General features: G+C 50.3%; 1 protein-coding gene across 1 annotated transcript in view; it reads right to left on the reverse strand.

The window, feature by feature from the left end:
- FMNL1 (formin like 1) overlaps nucleotides 1–17,898 on the reverse strand; it is a 91,876-nt gene extending 73,978 nt beyond the window's left edge. The window contains 2 exon segments of the mRNA XM_056863320.1: nucleotides 17,721–17,825; nucleotides 17,827–17,898. Coding sequence (XP_056719298.1) covers nucleotides 17,721–17,825; nucleotides 17,827–17,898 — 177 coding nt within the window.
- Nucleotides 17,899–18,113: the final 215 nt, after the last annotated feature.

Consider the following 18,113-nt stretch of genomic DNA (forward strand, 5'->3'; position numbering starts at 1 on the left):
GATACTAATCTGGCAAGGGGGTTCATCCGTCCCTCCAAAGCGCCATACTCAGCGCCCGCTTTCTTTGTAAAGAAAAAGACTGGTGATTTACGACTCTGTATTGATTTCCGCCAACTCAATGCAGTCACACAGTCTAATGCTTACCCCCTTCCTCTCATTCCAGGCCTGCTCGCTCAATTGAAAGAAGGCCGGATTTTTACTAAGCTGGACTTGGTGGAAGCTTACCATCGTGTCAGGATTAGGGAAGGGGACGAACATAAAACGGCCTTCTCTAGTTGCTTTGGCATGTTTGAATACTTAGTAATGCCGTTCGGATTGACGGTGGCTCCTAGTGTGTTCATGCAAATGATTAATGAGTTGTTACATGACTTGCTATTCAGAGGAGTGATTGTTTATTTGGATGACATTTTAATTTACACGAAAACTATGGATGAACATGTGACCCTGGTCAAAGAAGTTTTGAAACGGTTACGTGCTCATAAACTGTATGCGAAGATATCCAAGTGCGACTTCCATCAGCCTTCTATCACTTTCTTGGGGTATATTGTGTCACAACAGGGGCTTGAGATGGATCCCGAAAAGGTTCGGGCCGTGGTAGAGTGGGAAGCCCCCACTACTCGCAAGCAGTTACAGCAATTTCTCGGGTTTGCTAATTTTTATCGAAATTTCATTCCTGATTTTGCCCAAGTAGCTTTGCCCCTCACCTCCCTACTACGAACGAAAGGGAAGGGACCCGCAGCCGCTTTGCCGTCCACCCGGCTTCAATGGTCTCCTGAATGCCAACAGGCGTTTGATAAGCTCGAACAGTTGTTCACATCAGAACCAGTACTACAGCATCCAGATTGTGAAAGACCCTTTATTGTACAAGTGGATGCTTCCAATGTTGCTATGGGGGGGGGGCTTTTACAAAAGGATGAGAATGGACTTTTAAAACCGTGCGCTTACTTCTCAAAGAAGTTTTCACAAGCCGAAATTAACTGGGCTATTTGGGAAAAAGAGGCGGCCGCTGTGAAACATGCTCTCACGATCTGGAGACATTTTCTGGAGGGGGTTGAGGTGCCCTTTGAGGTCTGGACCGACCACAAAAATCTAGAGGCGCTTAAAGGCTCTAGAAAGCTGTCAGCAAAGCAAGTTCTTTGGGCGCAATTCTTTGCCAAGTTTCGGTTTGTGCTAAAACATGTTCCAGGGAAAGACAATTCTTTGGCTGACGAGTTGTCCCGGCTTCCCCAGTACCGTGGTCAAATCGATCGTCCTGTTGATTCCCTCTTCACCCCAGAGCAGCGGGGGGAGGTTTCGGGGTTGGCCGTGACTGCCCGGGCTCAAAGCCGTGCAAAGGATTCCGCTGTGACCAGCAGGCTCCCAGAGGCTTTCCGGGTGAAACTGAGAAAAGCCACACTTCAGGAGGAAGGAGGCCAGACCCTTACTCAAGCCCTCACTCGCCAAGGGGACCTGTGGTTCCGTGGAGGACAACTCTATGTGCCTGAAACTGTTAGGAGAGATGTATTGGAGTTGGTTCATGGGGCCAAAACAGCAGGACATTTTGGGTTTGTTAAATCTTTGCATCTGCTGCAGCGTCAGTTTTGGTGGCCGGGAATGAGGGCGGATGTAGATCTGTTTGTGCCCAGTTGTCCCACCTGCGCAACCTCGAAAAGACTCATGGGAAAGCCCCCAGGACTTCTCAAACCTTTGGAAGTTCCGTCTGTTCCCTGGGAAGTCATTGCCATGGACTTTATTACGGACCTTCCTCCTAGTCGGGGGAAAACAGTATTGTGGGTGATAACAGACTTATTTTCCAAGCAAGTACATTTTGTTCCGTGTTCTGGTTTGCCTTCTGCCCAAAAGTTGGCATGTATGTTCGTTACACACATGATGAAATATCATTCTTTCCCACGTAAGGTAATTTCCGACAGAGGGCCACAATTTGTGGCGCACTTTTGGAAGGCCTTCATGAAATTGATGGGGGTGGAACAAGGATTGTCTTCAGCTTACCACCCTCAAATGGATGGACAAACAGAAAGAGTCAATGCTGTGATCGAATGTTATTTACGGTGTTATGTGAATTACCATCAAGACAATTGGGTAGATTTGTTGCCCTTCACTGAGTATGCTTACAATAATGCTCCCCATTCGTCAACAGGTCTTAGCCCCTTTCGGGTGGTTTATGGCAGAGAGTTTTGACCTTTTGGGAACACGGCCCTTACCCCGGAGGTGGAGGGTGCAGGGGAAATCAATGACTGGGTACACGTAGTACAAACCACCTGGCTTTGGCTCCAGAAAAACTTGGAACGAGCTAAAAACAAATATAAGGAGCAGGCGGATAAGCATCGTTCACCAGAGTGGGATCTAAAGGTGGGGGATCAAGTGTATCTGTCCACAAAAAATCTACGGTCCTTATGTCCCAGTAAGAAACTTAGTGAGAAGTATGTTGGTCCCTACCCTGTCACTAGAGTGATCAATGAAGTCACTGTGGAGTTAGCGCTTCCTAAAGCACTTAGAGGGGTACACCCAGTGTTTCATATCAGCCTCCTCAAACCCTATACGGTGGCCCCCCACTTCCATCCAGAGCCCGAGCCAGAAGTGCCTACTGTGGTGGTGGGGGAGGTACATCTGGAGGTTTCTAAGATTCTCAATTCCAAGCTGAAAAGAGGGAAGTTGTTTTATTTGGTTCGCTGGAAACATCTGGGACCGGCTCATGATGAATGGGTGGCAGCCTCACATGTTGCAGCTCCTCGGCTGGTTCATGAATTTCACTGCGTCTACCCGCTGAAGTCTCAACCGAACTCGGATGGGGGAGGGGGGTCTTAAGGGGGCAGAATGTCAGGGTTGTCTTTTGATTCCTCACTGAAGGTTTCCTGATTCCTTTACTAGCTGTACTTGGGCTGGCCCATACAAGTGGTCAGGCTCTTGACACGAGTTAGGCCAGTGATTGCATATTTGCTCTGCTGTTCCCACTCCCTATTCTCCCTGCCTTTTGCCTTGGCCTTGAGCGGCTAACGAGCAGTACTGTGTTTAGGTTGCTTCTCTCTCCTTTCCTGCCAGGCACCGTTTATTCCTTTCCCAGGCCTGTCTGAAACTGCACCTGTGATGTAATCATGCTTTAAGTTTGGCATTGTAGTTTGACTTGTCATTAGCAGCTTTGAACCTGCAAGTTGCCTTAGCTATACCTGTTGCTTCTACAATAAAGTTTACCTGCTTCTGACCTGACTGTCTGAGCGAGTGACTTTGTGGGAATTGCCCAGGTTGGCTGGAGAACCTGACAGCTGGAAACTTTCCTCTCACATAAGGGAACGCTCCAACAGCCTCCCTCCCACCTATTCCTCCCTTTTGATACTTTCCCTTCGCCCTGCAAGGGAACGCTCTGAACTGCTCAATAAGATAGGCTCCATTCATTAATGCAGCGAGGCTCACGCATGTGCTGAAGAAACTAATGATGTTGCATTGACAAGCTAAAATCGGATGTTAAGAAAATGTATCATTGTTGTATTGGAATGTCAAACGTCTATAAAACCTCTTGCATTTGCCCTGCCTCGGGGTGACGGGATTGTGGAGCTGTTTGTCTGAATCCTGGCTCACCCAGTTATGACTTCTTGGCCAATAAAGCAAGCTCCTGTAATCAACCAACCTCCTGCCCTCATTGCTCTCATTGGACTCTACGAGAATGGGGGGAACACATCACCAGCACAACACAAGGATCTACACTGTGTTACTGAAGTTAAGCTGTGGCAATCATTTTGTGGCTGGCTCTGCCTCCTGCGGCAGCCATTTTGTTGCTGCGCCCACCATGCCATATCAGATTTCCAAATGCTATAGGGCACTAGTTCCCCTCCTGTGGGTCGCGACCCCCAAGGGGGTCGCGACGTGTTTTCTAGGGGCTCACCGCCAGAATCAATGGGCGGGCTGGCGGAAGGCGCCGGGGCCGTTCCGAAGGGCCAGAGTTGGCCCCCGCCCACTTTATTCAATGGACGGGGGCGGGGGGAGAACGGAGCGTGGCGGGGAGCGTATATAAACCGTGCGTGTCGACGGCAGCTCCTGCAGTGCCGAAGTGTGGCTGGCTGGAGGGCGGGCTCTGAAGGGAGGGGGAAAAGGAAGAGAAGCGGCTCGAGCACGCCCCTCGCCGCTGCTGCAGCTATGGGGCGGCGGCCCCGAGTTTGCAGCAGCCCCCGCTGACTCGGCCGAGTGCATGGCGACGCACCAGCTTCCCTGGGAGGAGAGAGGCGCTGGCAAGGCGGGTGAGGAGGAGAGCGGCGCCCTGAGTCACCCCGCCAGCTTTATGCACGAATAAGAACCGGACAAAAAAAGGAAAATTCCAGAAGAGAGGAGGAGAAACAAGAGAAGCCGATCTATCGGGGGGGAGCGACAGGCGGAGAACTGAAGCGGCTGGGTGGCAGTAGAAGGCAGCTTCGTGTGTGTTCCTCCCCTCTGACGTCCCAAACTACGAGTTCTACTGAATGAGACCCTTGGTCCATCAAAGTCAGTATTGCCTACTCAGACCGGCAGCGGCTCTCCAGGGTCTCAGACAGAGGTCTTTTCACATCACCTACTTGCCCAGTCCCCAGGGCCAATCTTCTTTGCGACCTAGGCAAGGCTAACTACTTGTGCCCCCCCCCAATTGCTAACCAATTTTCAAAAACAGATTTCTTGTAGAAAAAAATACAAGCCTGATGCATTCCTACAAAACTTTTTTATAAGGCTGTTATAATTAATTCTATTCCATTGCACTGTTGTGGCACTTATCTTAAAATAAAAAATATATAAGTTGTCAGCTGCATCTTTTCAAGAAACTAATCTGTTGAAAACGGTGCCCCTAAGGTCAGATCTGCGCCCCTCTGAGGTCTGCGCCCTATGCGGTCGCCTAGTTCGCCTGGTAGCACCGGCCCTGCCTGGTCCCTTAAGGTTTAACTGGAGATGCCGGGGACTGAACCTGGGACCTCCTGCATGCCAAGCTGATGCTCCCCCCCCCATGGCTTTATGCAAATGTGGCGGAGGTCACAGGTTACTTGGCAATTGTAAAAGGGGGTCGCGACTCAAAAAAGGCTGGGAACCACTGCTGTAGGGAATCCTATCTCTGTTGGGCTCCTTCCCCTCACTAAACTCTACCTTCCCCCAGGTACCACCTCCCAACCTCCAGCAATTTCTCAAGCTGCAGCTGTCAACCCTGTGAGAAAGGAAAAGGGAAGAGGGCGAGTCTGGAGAACGTGTGAAACAGCAGGGTTGCCAGGCCCAGGGGGCGAGAGTGGCACAGAAAAGGAATTTTCTCCAGGGGACTTCCCTCTCATATTCAATTCCTAAAGGTTCAAAAGGCTTCTCAAAGTCTGGATTTTCCATTCTTGGAAAAAAATATCCCCAGACATCCATAAATGGTTCAGTACCTAGAAGGGCGGGTAACGATCTGGTATACCTAACTTCAAATGACAAATACTAAAAGAACAGCACCAAAGGACACCCAGCAGACATAAAAAAATCACCAAAACAGTTCCAACTGAAAGCACCACACCCTGTTTCTCATCTACGATTGAATGAACTGCACTCAATCCTTAGACAAAAAGAAAAGCTGGATTCCATATGCAAGGATCTTGGGTAAGAAGAATCAGCAATGCTTCCATCTACAGGGCAGCCCATACTAGACTAGGTGGGCCAGTGTTATGACTTAGGGGATACACAGGCTCCTTATATTACACCTGGTGTAGCCAATTCTTATGCCTCTAGAAAAATCTTGACAAAAAAAGAGCGCCACTTTTGAAAGTTTCGAGAAACTCCTGGAAAGCATCAGCATCCTGGGATTTCTAGTCCTTTGAATGTGTATTTAGGAGACGAAATATTTACTTGAAAGAAAGTTCATTTCCAAGCAATCTCACACTTCCTACAGAAGGATAATGTCCTCCCCACACAGGCACAGGCACTCCTGCATGGCAGGCACAAATTCAACGAGTGCAGCAAAGAGTCATCTGTTGAGCATTTGCCGGAAAAGACTGTAAGAATATAAAAGAATCCTGCTCGAACAGTTTCATACTATGACCCCAAATTCTAATCTGATGAGAGAGCAGATAAATGTCCTTCAGTCCACTTCCTCCACACCATGCATACTGAAATTTAGCAGGCTGCTACAATATCAACCCTTAGTTGCCTTTTGTCTGAACCAAAAAGCCCCCAAGCCTCGAGCTGTGCCTCAAAAGACAAGCATATCCTTCAAACCTGTCATCACTTGGGCTGTTCTTTTCCGCATTTCCCTTCGATATCATTTTTGAGTTGTGGCAACCAAACCATTTACTTGAACTGTCACAGTATTTTCGATTTCCCCTAAGACCCTTTTGAACTTGAGGACGGGTACTGGGGATCAAACCTGGGATCTGCCGCTTACCCTATGGCTGAGTGGCAGCCCTTCCACAAACACTGCCCCAAACACAATGGCCAACTTTTCACGGACGATTTTGCTGCTCTCTTGCCGTGGAGCACAAAAAAAAAAGCGATTAAAAAAAAAATTCATGGTTGCGGATCATCCCCGTTAATCCCAAAGTAGTTTTGGTTTTCCATGGGAACAAAGCAGGCAGTATTCTACAATGGTTTGGTCTGCCCCTTTGCTGGAGCCCTCCCCTTCTGACAAGCTCATTGTTTATGCCCGCCCTCAACTCCGCCCCAACTCCACCCAGCGGATTACCTTGTGCGGTTCACCTCTGTGGACACGGCCCCAGCGCAAAAAAAAAAACAAGCACCAGTCCCTCTGGTTCCCTTATATAATTTTTCTATTTACCATGCTCCCCGTTTCCCCCCACCCCCATACTTGGCCACGCTCCCCCCACTTCCCAGACTTTGACAGACAGTCATCGTTGTGCCCCCCCCCCCAGTAGAGCTCCGGCCGTCCAGTGCCAGGAACTTCCATCCAAGAGGGCTGGCAGCCTTGGGGGCGAGCCTAGGTGGCGAGCGCTCAGGAGACCAAACCGCTCGACTCCACTTTCATGCAACCGAATGTATGGGGAGTTTTGCCTTGGATTTGCAGCTCTCTGGATGCACACTCTCCCTTCCCTTTGCAGCATGCCGATCTGCACACTTTCCCAAGATTTCCATAGTTTCTTTGTTCTGTTCTTTTACCAGGTTGGGGATGCACAGGATGCATGGGGGGTGGGAGAGGAGGGAGACCCAGAGCAGACTGGCCACCCCTCCTCAGAAGGGTGACGGGAGTTTTGCCTTGGATTTGCCACTCTCAGGATGCACATTTTCCCCATCTGAATTCTCAAAACTCAACAATAAGCCCCCAAAGCAGAGTTTTGAGAAGTTGAATGGGGAAATGTACATCTAAAGAGTGGCAAACCCAAGGCAAAACTGTCCGCATGCGTGGCGAGTCACGGGGAGGGAGGAGAAATTTGCCTGCATGGGCGGGGAGAATAGATCCGACTCCAGGGAGTTTTTCATGGAAATTTGCAACAGAAAGGGCAGGGCAAACGCAAAGATCGCACCAACAGAGGTTTGAGATGCTGCGGGGATGCTGCGAATTTTATGGTCAAATCCAGAACAGCCATGAAAAATCAAAAATTAGCAGCACAGCAAAACAACACTGAAACCGCAGCAAACCTCCGTGAAAAAATGACCAACGCTTGTCAGGGAAGCCCATTCTCACATCTGCCCCCAAGCCATGCTCAGGAAGTCAAAACGAGATTACATGCATGGGTGAAACAGTAATAAGTCTCTGTTTTTGCAAAACGGACAGACCAAGATCACAGCAACTAGAACAAACTGTGAATACAGACAAAAAGCAGGATGGGGGGGGCATCCTGATAGAGGCTGATGTATTTTTTAACTACCTTTGGAGATCATCCCTGGTTTGTTTTAGCTGTGATCTGTTGCTCACCTGCCACGTTTCCTTAAACAGAGTCACGTTTGGCAAAGAGGCCCTGCTTTAGCAACTGGAGCCCAGCAGCAGTTGAAAGGCAGAAGCTGCTTGCAAGAGCTCATTTCCTCTCTCAGGCCTCCTAACAGGCTCTCATAAGCGTAAGAAAAACTTTCGTCAGGGCCAGCACCAGCTCAAAATGTGGAGGCTTATTCAAATCAAGATTCCCCACCTCAGCAACAACTGGCCATGAACAACTTCCTTTGCCACCCATTCTCTTCCTAACAACCTTGCCTCCTCAGAGTAAACCGTTTAATCTTTTTATTAAGCTCTTCTTTTAAACAGCCTCTTTTCGTAACATCTAACCTCTACTCCTCTCTGTTGTGAATACAGAAGCATTGACCTAACAGGCATAGACTCTAACGCATCTGATGGAGTGCTAGAATAAATGCCGGGAGACTTGCAAGTGGCACTGGGCATTTGTATTCTTCTGCTACAAACAAGTAGCCCCGCTTGGCCCAGGCTCATCAGGCCTTCGGTGTTAAACAGGGTCAGCCATGACTAGGATTTGGTTGCGACACAGAGGAAAACAATGACAAACTACCTCTGCTCGTCTCCTGCCTCGAGCACCCCATGGTTGGGGTTGCCATGTGTCAGTTGAGACACGACAAAATATTTGTCTGCTTAGAGACAAACCTGCTCTGCCTTTGGTTTAACTAGGAGAGTGATGAGCTGAACTTTGGCTATGAATGCATTGATTAGGCCCAATTTTAAACAGATGGGACTGCACGTTAAGGACTCTCCTAGTTATTTGAAGGTATTTTGGTTTTGAGTGCTACTGTAATGGGATAGGAAAAATTAATATTAAGAATGGCTTCTCCTGTTACCAATGAGTGGTTGTGTGCTGAGTTAGAAGTTCCTTCGCACTGCAAAAAAGGAAAATATACTTACATGTAATCAATTAATACCCTGGTGTAAAAGCTAAATTAACAGCTGAACTCCTTCTGCCTTCCCTGACTGTACAAGGCTTGCTTCAATCATACATGTCACCTGGCGCCTAAGGCTCTGCAGGTACCTTTTTTCAGTGGAGTCAGGATTATATGGGTTGGTGGAAGAAAAATTGGGACATGGAGTTGGGGCCCAGTCTCTTCCAATCCCATAGTTCTTAGGGGAGAAGAGTGTAAAATCTCTTTTCTTTTTTGTATTTTCAAAGAGTCGCAGATAATAGATTTAATGATGGTTGGGATCTCTTTTCTCCGGGCTCTCTTTAAGTGACTGGTTTCAGCCCCCACCCCTTTTAATATCTTGCAGCTAGCCTGGGGGTTCTCTCCCATCTTTCCCCCTCCCGTACTGAATGAGATTGCCTGGCACTAGCTCAGAAAAAAAAAACGCCCATATAAGCTATTTTGGGATGGACAGCCCAGGCTTGCATTGGCTCTGACCTTGACTGAGTCAGAATTTTGTTTCACTCCGAGAAGGAGGGAGGGTAAAAATTAGGTTGCCGCATAGGAAGGACGAAGCTTGCTGGGGAACCCTGGAAACCAGATCCTCCTTAGTAGCAGGAAATCCCCAGAGGAAACTATTAGTGCCAACAGAATTTTGCACTCAGTCACAGGGGGTGGTCCAATTCAGCAACTGACAAACCTCAGCAGGCATCCAGAAAGCCCACCCTGGGAAGAGTGCCCCCAAAGGTAGGCAAGTTCCCAAGCTAGGCTATCAAAAAGGAAGGAAACATCTGGCACCCCATAAGACTCCTGCAACCACAGACCAGCCTCGGGTTACAAAGCGAAGGTGGGGCAGATCCGATACAAGCACAACGTTTGATTTCAGAACCCTTTCCTTTCTGAAAGTGAGTTTCTAATCCCTCATGGCTCTGAAGTCAGGCTTGAAATGGCCTGAGCAATGCTTGGCGAAATCTCCAATGCCAGAGGGCTGGTGGAAGCAAATCCCCCCTACTTAGGAGAAGGAGCCTCCCTTGCGCTGCCGCTCTTAGTCCTAAACAGAGGGTTTGAGAAGAAGCAGAGTAAAATTATTGCAAACAAATGCTCAAGATTTAATTTGCATATTTTATAGAGACTGTACAACTATGTTTTTTTCTTGTTACTGAATTTGGGTTAACTCTTCTCAGCATTTTGAGGTTTGCTTTTTGAACAGTATTCAAAACTTGTCAATTTATTCTAAAGTTTTTTGACGGCCATGAGGATTAACATCATACTTTGCAACGAAGCCCAACTTCAGTGCTGGGAGAGCCAGTTCAGTCTTGGCCTGCTTGGGTCTTGCAATGCTACAGAAGTGCTTCACTTAACAAACGTGGCCGAGAAAAGGAGGAGGAGGAGGAGAGCTGGTTTTTATTCCCCACTTTTCTCTACCATAAGGAGTCTCAAAGTGGCCTTCCCCCCCTCCCTCTCCATACACAACAGGCACCTTGTGAGGTAGGTGGGGCTGAGAGATCGGAGAGAACTGTGACTGGCCCAAGGTCACCCAGCTAGCTTCATGTGAAGGAGTGGGGAATTGAACCCGGTTCTCCAGATTAGAGTCTGCTGCTCTTAACCGCTACACCACACTGGCTCTTTAATTCCATGATCCAAGAAGGAAAGCCAACTGGGAGCTAGAGAAGACTGAAAAGTTGTGGGAGGGTCATTGGCCAGGAAGGGAAACTGTCTGCCTCTCCAAAGTCTAAAACTGTCACGAGTGCTTCTGGCTGCAAAGGTGAGTTTGCATCCAGGATGCTGCTGGCAGCTCTGTGCGAAGCCGGGAAAGGGCTTTTGCCATTTTTCAGCCCAGCATCTGCCAAGGATATTTAGCGAGCCTTGTATTTTCACATCTCTCTCCCAACAGGCTTGGAATGCCAAGTCTTGGGTTGTGAATGGGCTGCACCGAACAGCCACAGGGTTCCTTGGTTCTAGCAGCCAGGGACGGTACAGTAGACAGACCTGGGACCTGGAAGATACATTATTGTTTTTAGGATTCTCTTTACACCCCTGAGGCTTACAGTGGATAACAATCTCATTTGAGAGCCAGTATGATGCACTGGGCTTGGAGTGGGAGAGTCCTGGGTTCAAATCCATGATGGCTAGCCACACAGCAACTGCCCTATGAGGAGCAGTTAAAACGCTTAGGGCTGTTTAGCTTGGAAAGAAGGCGGCTAAGGGGAGACACGATAGAGGTCTAAAATTATGCATGGTATGGAAAGAGTGGACAGAGAGAAGCTTTTCTCCCTCTCGTATAATACTAGAACGCGGGGTCATCTGCTGAAGCTGGAGGGTGAGAGATTCAAAACAGATAAAAGGAAGTATTTTTCCACAAAACGCACAGTTAAATTGTGGAACTCCCTGCCCCCAAATGTGGTGAATGCTGCCAACTTGGAAGGCTTTAAGAGGGGAGTGGACATGTTCATGGAGGAAAGAGGTATTCATTGCTACTAGTTAAAATGGCTACTAGTCATGATGCATGCCTATTCTCTCCAGGATCAAAGGAGCATGCCTATTAGGTGCTGTGGAACGCAGGCAGGATGGTGCTGCTGACGTCGTCCTGTTTGTGGGCTTCCTAGAGGCACCTGGTTGGCCGCTGTGTGAACAGACTGCTGGACCTGATGGGCCTGGGTCTGATCCAGCAAGGCTTTCCTTATGTTATGTCCTCACCCTTCCTTGAAGGCTTGAAGAGGGGAATGGACATGTTCATGGATGGTAGGGCTATCCATGGCTACTAGTCATGATGCATATCTGTTCTCTCCAGGATCAGAGGAGCAGGCCTATTATATTAGGTGCTGTGGGACACAGGCAGGATAAATGCTGCTGCAGTGGTCTTGTTTGTGGGCTTCCTAAAGGCACCTGGTTGGCTGCTGTGTGAACAGACTGCTGGACTTGATGGGCCTGGATCTGATCCAGCAGGGCCTTTCTGATCTTCTTACGTTCTTATGAAGCTCTGTGGTGTGTGGCTCTGGACCAGTCTATACCCCTCAGCCTCACTCTCCTCACAGGGCTGTTCTAAGGAGAAAGGATCTATGCCACCCCGAGCTCAGCAGAAGGACAACAGAAGATCAATGTGGTTAATAATAATAATAATAATAAAGTGAGATGAACCAGGCAGACCAGAACTCCACTGTCTCTGAACCCGGCTCCAAGACAGCCTCCTCCCTAGGTTCTCCTCCCCTGCCCCTACCAAGGCAAACATTAGAGCCCATGAAATAAAGATAAACGCTGAAATGTACCTAACGACTAAAAGCCTGCTTAAATTTTAAAATGTCTGACATGACTCAAGCGCAGACTTTGGCAGACCTCCAGTAGGAGGGAACTTCTCAGGGGCTTCTCTGGAATATTCTAATAGACTGTGATGTTTGGGGAGGAGAAAAGGTCACGATTTCAAACAAAGGATGTCTTACAGCGAGTAACGTAATATTTCACAGTTACACACCATGGCTTTCCTGAACAAGCCATGGTTTGTTTTTATTAGCCTTCTGTGTGCAAACATTTTCCTTTCTTGCCCCTAAGGGCATGTGAAGAACCATAAGGACCCAAAACAGGTTTTCCAAAAGAGAAGAGATCTGAATTCAAATGTTATACTTTTGCTGGGTTCATGCCAAATCTGTACTGCCCTACCTTTGTAACAGGGGTGGGGGCACTTAGCACCCTAGGACGCCATTAAGGGGACTTGTGGAACTCACTGCCAGGTGTTTCTTTCCTTTCTCATCCTCTAGGGTGGGAACTTTTGGGGTATTCTCTGCACCACAGACTTGCCGAATTCTCAGAGCTGCATATGTAGAACAGTTGGCTGATCCACAAGTCCCTTCCTGGACAGCAACCCGAGTGGGGGCACGGGGCCCTTCCACAGCATGTAAATCCAGTGAATTACATCCATGTACGATCACCCCTGACCTGGATTGCCTGATCTTGTCAAATCCTGGAAGCTAAGCTGGGTCAGCCCTGGTCAGTATTTGGATAGACCACCTAGGAAGTCCATGCAGAGGCAGGCAATGGCAAACCATCTTTGAATGCCCCTTGCCTTGAAAACCCCATGAGGGGGTCACCGTAAGTCAGCTGCAACTTGAGCTGAACCCTGACCTGGATAGCCTAGGCTAGCTCCATCTCATCCGACTTTGGAAGCTAAGCAGGGTTGGCCCTAGTCAATGTTTGGATGGGAGACTCCCTAGGAAGTCCAAGGTCGCTAAGCAGAGGCAGGCATCAGCAAAGCACCCTCTGAATGTCTCTTGCTCTGAAAAACCCATGATGGGGTCACCATAAGTCAGTTGTGGTGTGACGGCAAAAAACAACAACCCAAGCATTACTTCAGGAAAGATCTTTGGGGGGGGGGGAGAGAGATTCATGCCGGATATGTGTAGAAACTGTCCCATAAGACTTATCTATGCAAAATTAGGCAAACGTAAAGTGATTCTTGGGCAGAAGCAGCGAGGGCCCTTGAGCTGTTGGGGTGGGGGTGACTTTCCTTGCCTGTTGATCTTAGCTTCCATGACCCCACCCAGGGCTGGCAGGCCCAGTCAGAGAGGGCAAGCCGGGCCGCTGCCCCAGCTATGTAAAGGCCTCGAAGATAGCTCCCCAGAGGCGCCTTGTTGGCTGAGAGAGACCCCTTGCATTTCAGGGGTCTGAGAGGCAGGGCACAGACAGCAGGGGGTGGAGCGGAGGGGGGGAGAAAAGAAGCGACAGACAGTCAAAATGAGAGGGGAACAGGGATGCTTTCCCAGCCAAGCCACCCATGCAGCCGTGTGGGGTGGGATGATGGCAAAGATGCACCAGGGGGGCTTGGCTGGCTGCCAAGGACTGGCACCCGCCCCCAAGCATGCATCACTGCTAGGGCTACTAGCTCACGTGGAGCAACAACATACTTTGAATCAGCCCCGGATTGTCTCATTCTTACACTGCTCAGCAAACCATAAGAAAGAGGGAGCAGAGGTGCAACATTTCCATGCAAAACCTGGGCTTCCTCCTCCAGAGCGGGCTTCTGCCTACCAAGTACGGCAAGGTGCTCTGCCAGGCAAGGCAAGGGAGTGCCAAATTGCTGATTTAATTGTTGATTATTAGCATATTGTATTTCTTCCTCTTCAGGGTGAGTTTGGATTGTCTGTCTTGGACTTTAAGATGTCTGTGAGCTCATCTCCCTTGCACGTCGCACGTCTTTGAGAAATATCCGTTGCAAGGAAAGAAACAAGGAAGCATTTCCAATGATGCTTTCTCTTCTCTTCAACCCAAATCGTGCACGGTGGCCCACATAACTTCTCCCCTCTGAGTGGTCAGGGGGCAGCTGAGATCCCCACCCAATCTCCTCCACACCACTTTCAGCAAACCAGCAGAATATATATGCGAGAGAGCGCGAGAAGCATGGTGGTAGGGGGTCAACTTAACTAAAATCTCTTAAGCCCCCATACATAGAACTCAAAGGAGTTTGGAGGGGGGGATGTCCCTTTGTTTCATTACTGTTAGAAATTAAAAGCTAACTGTTATAGTGGTTTTCCCCTCTAAATGCTGACAATGCCTAAATGCTGACCACGTCTTGTTTGTGGCTTCCTAAAGGCACCTGGTTGGCCACTGTGTGAACAGACTGCTGGACTTGATGGGCCTTGGTCTGATCCAGCAGGGCCTTTCTTATGTTCTTATGTAATGCACTGTATACATTATCTCAGTAACTGTACAACAATGATACACATTAAACCAGTAGCTTAGACATTAAAGAAAGTGTTAGTGGAAGAAACGTCCATGAAAGCTAAATAGAACCTCCATGTCCACAAGCAGTGTATCCCTGAACACTGCATGTGAGAAGTCTCTTGCCTTCGTGCCCTGCTTGTAAACTCCCCAGAAAAATCGGGCCAGTCACAGCTGGAAAAAAAACGCTGGACCATACGGACCCCTCAATTCCACTCCTGGGGGCTCTTCCTGTGTTCTTAGGGGGGGGGCTGATGCTAAGGGACATGGCTTGTCCCGGGCTGCCTAATGAGTCCATGACCAAGCTGAGATTCAAAATGGGGGTTTCCTAGTTCATGGCCCACCCTCTTAACCATGACGCTACACCAATTTCAGTAGGGTCAAGACTACCTGGAAGTCACAACCTCTGACCAGAAAGTCTTTCCTTCTGATAACCTCACCTGTTCAGGGATTCATTGGTGGCAAACCGTGCCAAACAGAAGGCGCTGTTCACATCCCGTCTTACTTCCCATACTCCTGGTTGGACCAGGAGACCCAAAACAGATTTTAGAGCAAAGACCTGGCTCCAATTTGAAACAGAGGAGAACTATATACACTTCCCCCTAAGTTTCTGGAAAGAAGTGATGGATAAAAAAGGCCATAGGACCTCCATGTTCACAAGCAATATACCCCTGGATACTACATGTGAGACGTCTCTTGCCTTCACTCTCTGCTTTAGTTCAATCCTTAACCTCTCTCAGCAAGTTCGAAAGACGCCACTGTTTTGCATTTGGGTGGCACATCTTGAAAATGCTTTCCAATGAAGGGTACCAAGGCTCACTTCTTTTCTGCACTTCTGGCACAGGTGGTTGGTCAACTGCAGGTTTTCCCTACAACCCTGATCAGCAACTCAGTTTACCGGGCCCCCTCTTTGAATAAGGAGTGGAGGGTGGCATACCAAGGCACCCCCTACTATCTCCAAAGAGGAGAGCTGGCAAGCCCCTGTGCCCCAATGCATTCTTCTCAACTCTGGACTGGAAAACAATGGGGGGGGGGGACTAAGTGGTGTTACTTAGAGGGCCAGATGCGTTGCTAATCCCTATCCTGCACCTACAGAGACGGGCCCAATCCAAACACATCCCCTGGCAGTTGTCTTCCGGCTTATTCTCCAGGTTTAGCCACGATGGATCACTCAATAAATCTGTGAACAAAAGTAGCCCGCAACGGTCCTGGGGAAGGGTCCTGAGTTACCTTAGCCCTTTGGTGAGCTTCCTCTGTTGCTTGACAGCCTTTCTACTGCAGTTTAATTATAGACGCTTGTCTCTCTGGTGTGCCTGGTTTTTAAACGGCTTAACTGTCATTCCCCCCTCGCTTACCACACCCCCACAAGGGCAAGTTCTCAAAAGGGCTCTGTTTTATTTAATGACACCCAAGTGTGAATGATCAGCCTTTAAAAAAATGCAGTGAAGTGGTTTAAAAATACATTAATCATTTTTTTTGCAATGTAACACATGCTATTATATATTTAGTATAAAATCACACCAAAATCCGGAGAAACTGCCACCCCTGGCTTCAGGCACACGTGGGCTAACCTAATATATTTTTAATCTCATGCTTCCTTTGAGGGAGCTCGGGGAACGGTACATGGTTGTCCCCTGCCCCTATTATCCTCACAACAACCCTGTGAGGAGGGGTAGGCTGAGAAATAGTGACTGACTCAAAGATTAGTTTTTATGGGGGGGGGGGAGGCAGGGTGGCAGCCAGTCCTACTTTGGCCACTATACATGGTGTGCATCCATGTGTGTGACCATGGGGGGGTACTTTCTCACTGTTCACTAAGCACCCTGCAAACACAGCGGAGTAGAGAAGATGTTCAGGGGTAACCAATCTGAACTGAGAATCAGAAGAGATCGAATCCAACTCTCCCACCCAAGGAAAGATTTCACTCCCTGAAACTTCAGATAGCCATCTTCCCCAGTCCAGTGTACGAGGGAGAGTCGGATCTACCGGAGCACAGCAACCCTTCCAACTTGAGGGCTACAGATCCATCCATGCCTCTATCACCCCCCACACACACACACACACACTTGCAAAGCTCATGTCAGGATACTTGACGTACACATGAATTTCCTAGCAGTGAGCAAAGATGCAGCCTTGATCCCAATCTCCGAGGCAGCTGGAGCCCAGGAGAAAGGGGACACGTTTGGGTCCGGCTCTGCAGTGGGCTGGGATTGTCTGGTGGGCTCTGTGGGGCTGTTTCGTCTCATTTCCCCATGGGGCAGAGGGGCTTGGGTCTGGTGCAGTCCCCCTCTGGGATTGAAGGGTCACCCGAGATGCTCTTTTTGTGGGATTAAAAACCCACGGACCTTCTGTGGCTAGCCACTCTGAGCAGAGCCAGGCCCTATAAGTATGTGTGCTGTGGAGGTCAGTGGCCTTGGAGGCTGAAGCTTTGCTGTGGGGATCACAGGGCCTCTGGTACTCCTGCTCCACATCTCCTGACTACCAGCTTTGCAGTGGCCTCCCCCCCCCCACCCCACCCCACCCCAGCATTTGCAACGGACAACACAGAGGTCTTGGGAAGCCCCGAGAAAGGGCAGGCCAGCTCCCCAGCTGCAACGCCCCATCTGGAGGAAAGAATCTGCAGCTGCCCCCCCCCCGCGCCCCCCATTCATAGTTGCAGACCTTTAACTTGGATCAGACCCCTGCTCCAGGCAAGGTCACCCAGGGCCCGGTTTTCCAGTTTGGCGTCTGCCCGGCTTGTGGCTTCCAGTGGAGGCAGGATGCCACCCGGCAAGCGCTAAACCCTCACGCCCAAGAGCCCCCAGTGAAGATGCTGTCAGCTCACTGCCAGAAACAGGGAGCAGAAGAGGGAGGGAGGGGGGGGGAGAGAAAGTCTCCCTTTTTGCACTGCCTGAACACATGAAGGGCAGCTGTAATTGTCTCCTGGGGGTGGGGTCGCGAGGTCCCCCGGCCACCAGCGGGGGGGGGGGAGAGCAGTGGTAGGGTTGCCAGCTCCAGGCTGGGCAATTCCTGGAGATGTGGGGATGGAGCCCGGGGAGGGCAGGTGCCCCAGTGGGGTGCCATTCCAGACAGGCCCCCTTGCAAAGCCCCCATTTCCTCCAGGGGAGGGGATCTCTGCGGCGTGGCGAGGAGCTGTCATTCCTGGGGGGCTCTTGGGTGCGGCCAAAGGCATCCCCCCCACCCCCGGGGGAAACTCTGCAGGGGGAGGGTGCGAGGCAGGCGGCGGCGGCGGGGGGGGGACTTACCAGGACGTGGGCAAAGCGCTCCTCCAGCTCCCCGGCGCTGGGCAGGGGCTGCTTGGGGGCGGCGGGCTGCTTGGGGGGCAGGGGCGCCGAGGCGGCGGCGGCGGCGGGGGGGGGCGGCGGGGGCCCCCCTGCTCTCCTTGGCCGGAGACGCCTCCACGCTGCTGGCCGCGTTGCCCATGGCGAGCGGCGCGCTGGGCTGCGGGGGCCGGGGCGCCCCCCGGGGGGCTGGCGCTGCCTGCCTGCCTGCCTGCCGGGCGGGCGGGCGGGGGTCTCCGCTGGCGAGGCCGGGCGCGCGGGGGCCTGCACGCCCAGGCAGGCGGTCAGGGCAGGCGGCGGGGGCGAGGCGGGGCCGGCGAGGCGGCCGCCCCCCGCCCCCGAAAGAGGAAGCGGCGA

Source organism: Euleptes europaea, chromosome 18 (genome assembly GCF_029931775.1).
Source record: "Euleptes europaea isolate rEulEur1 chromosome 18, rEulEur1.hap1, whole genome shotgun sequence".
Taxonomy (NCBI): Eukaryota; Metazoa; Chordata; class Lepidosauria; order Squamata; family Sphaerodactylidae; genus Euleptes; species Euleptes europaea.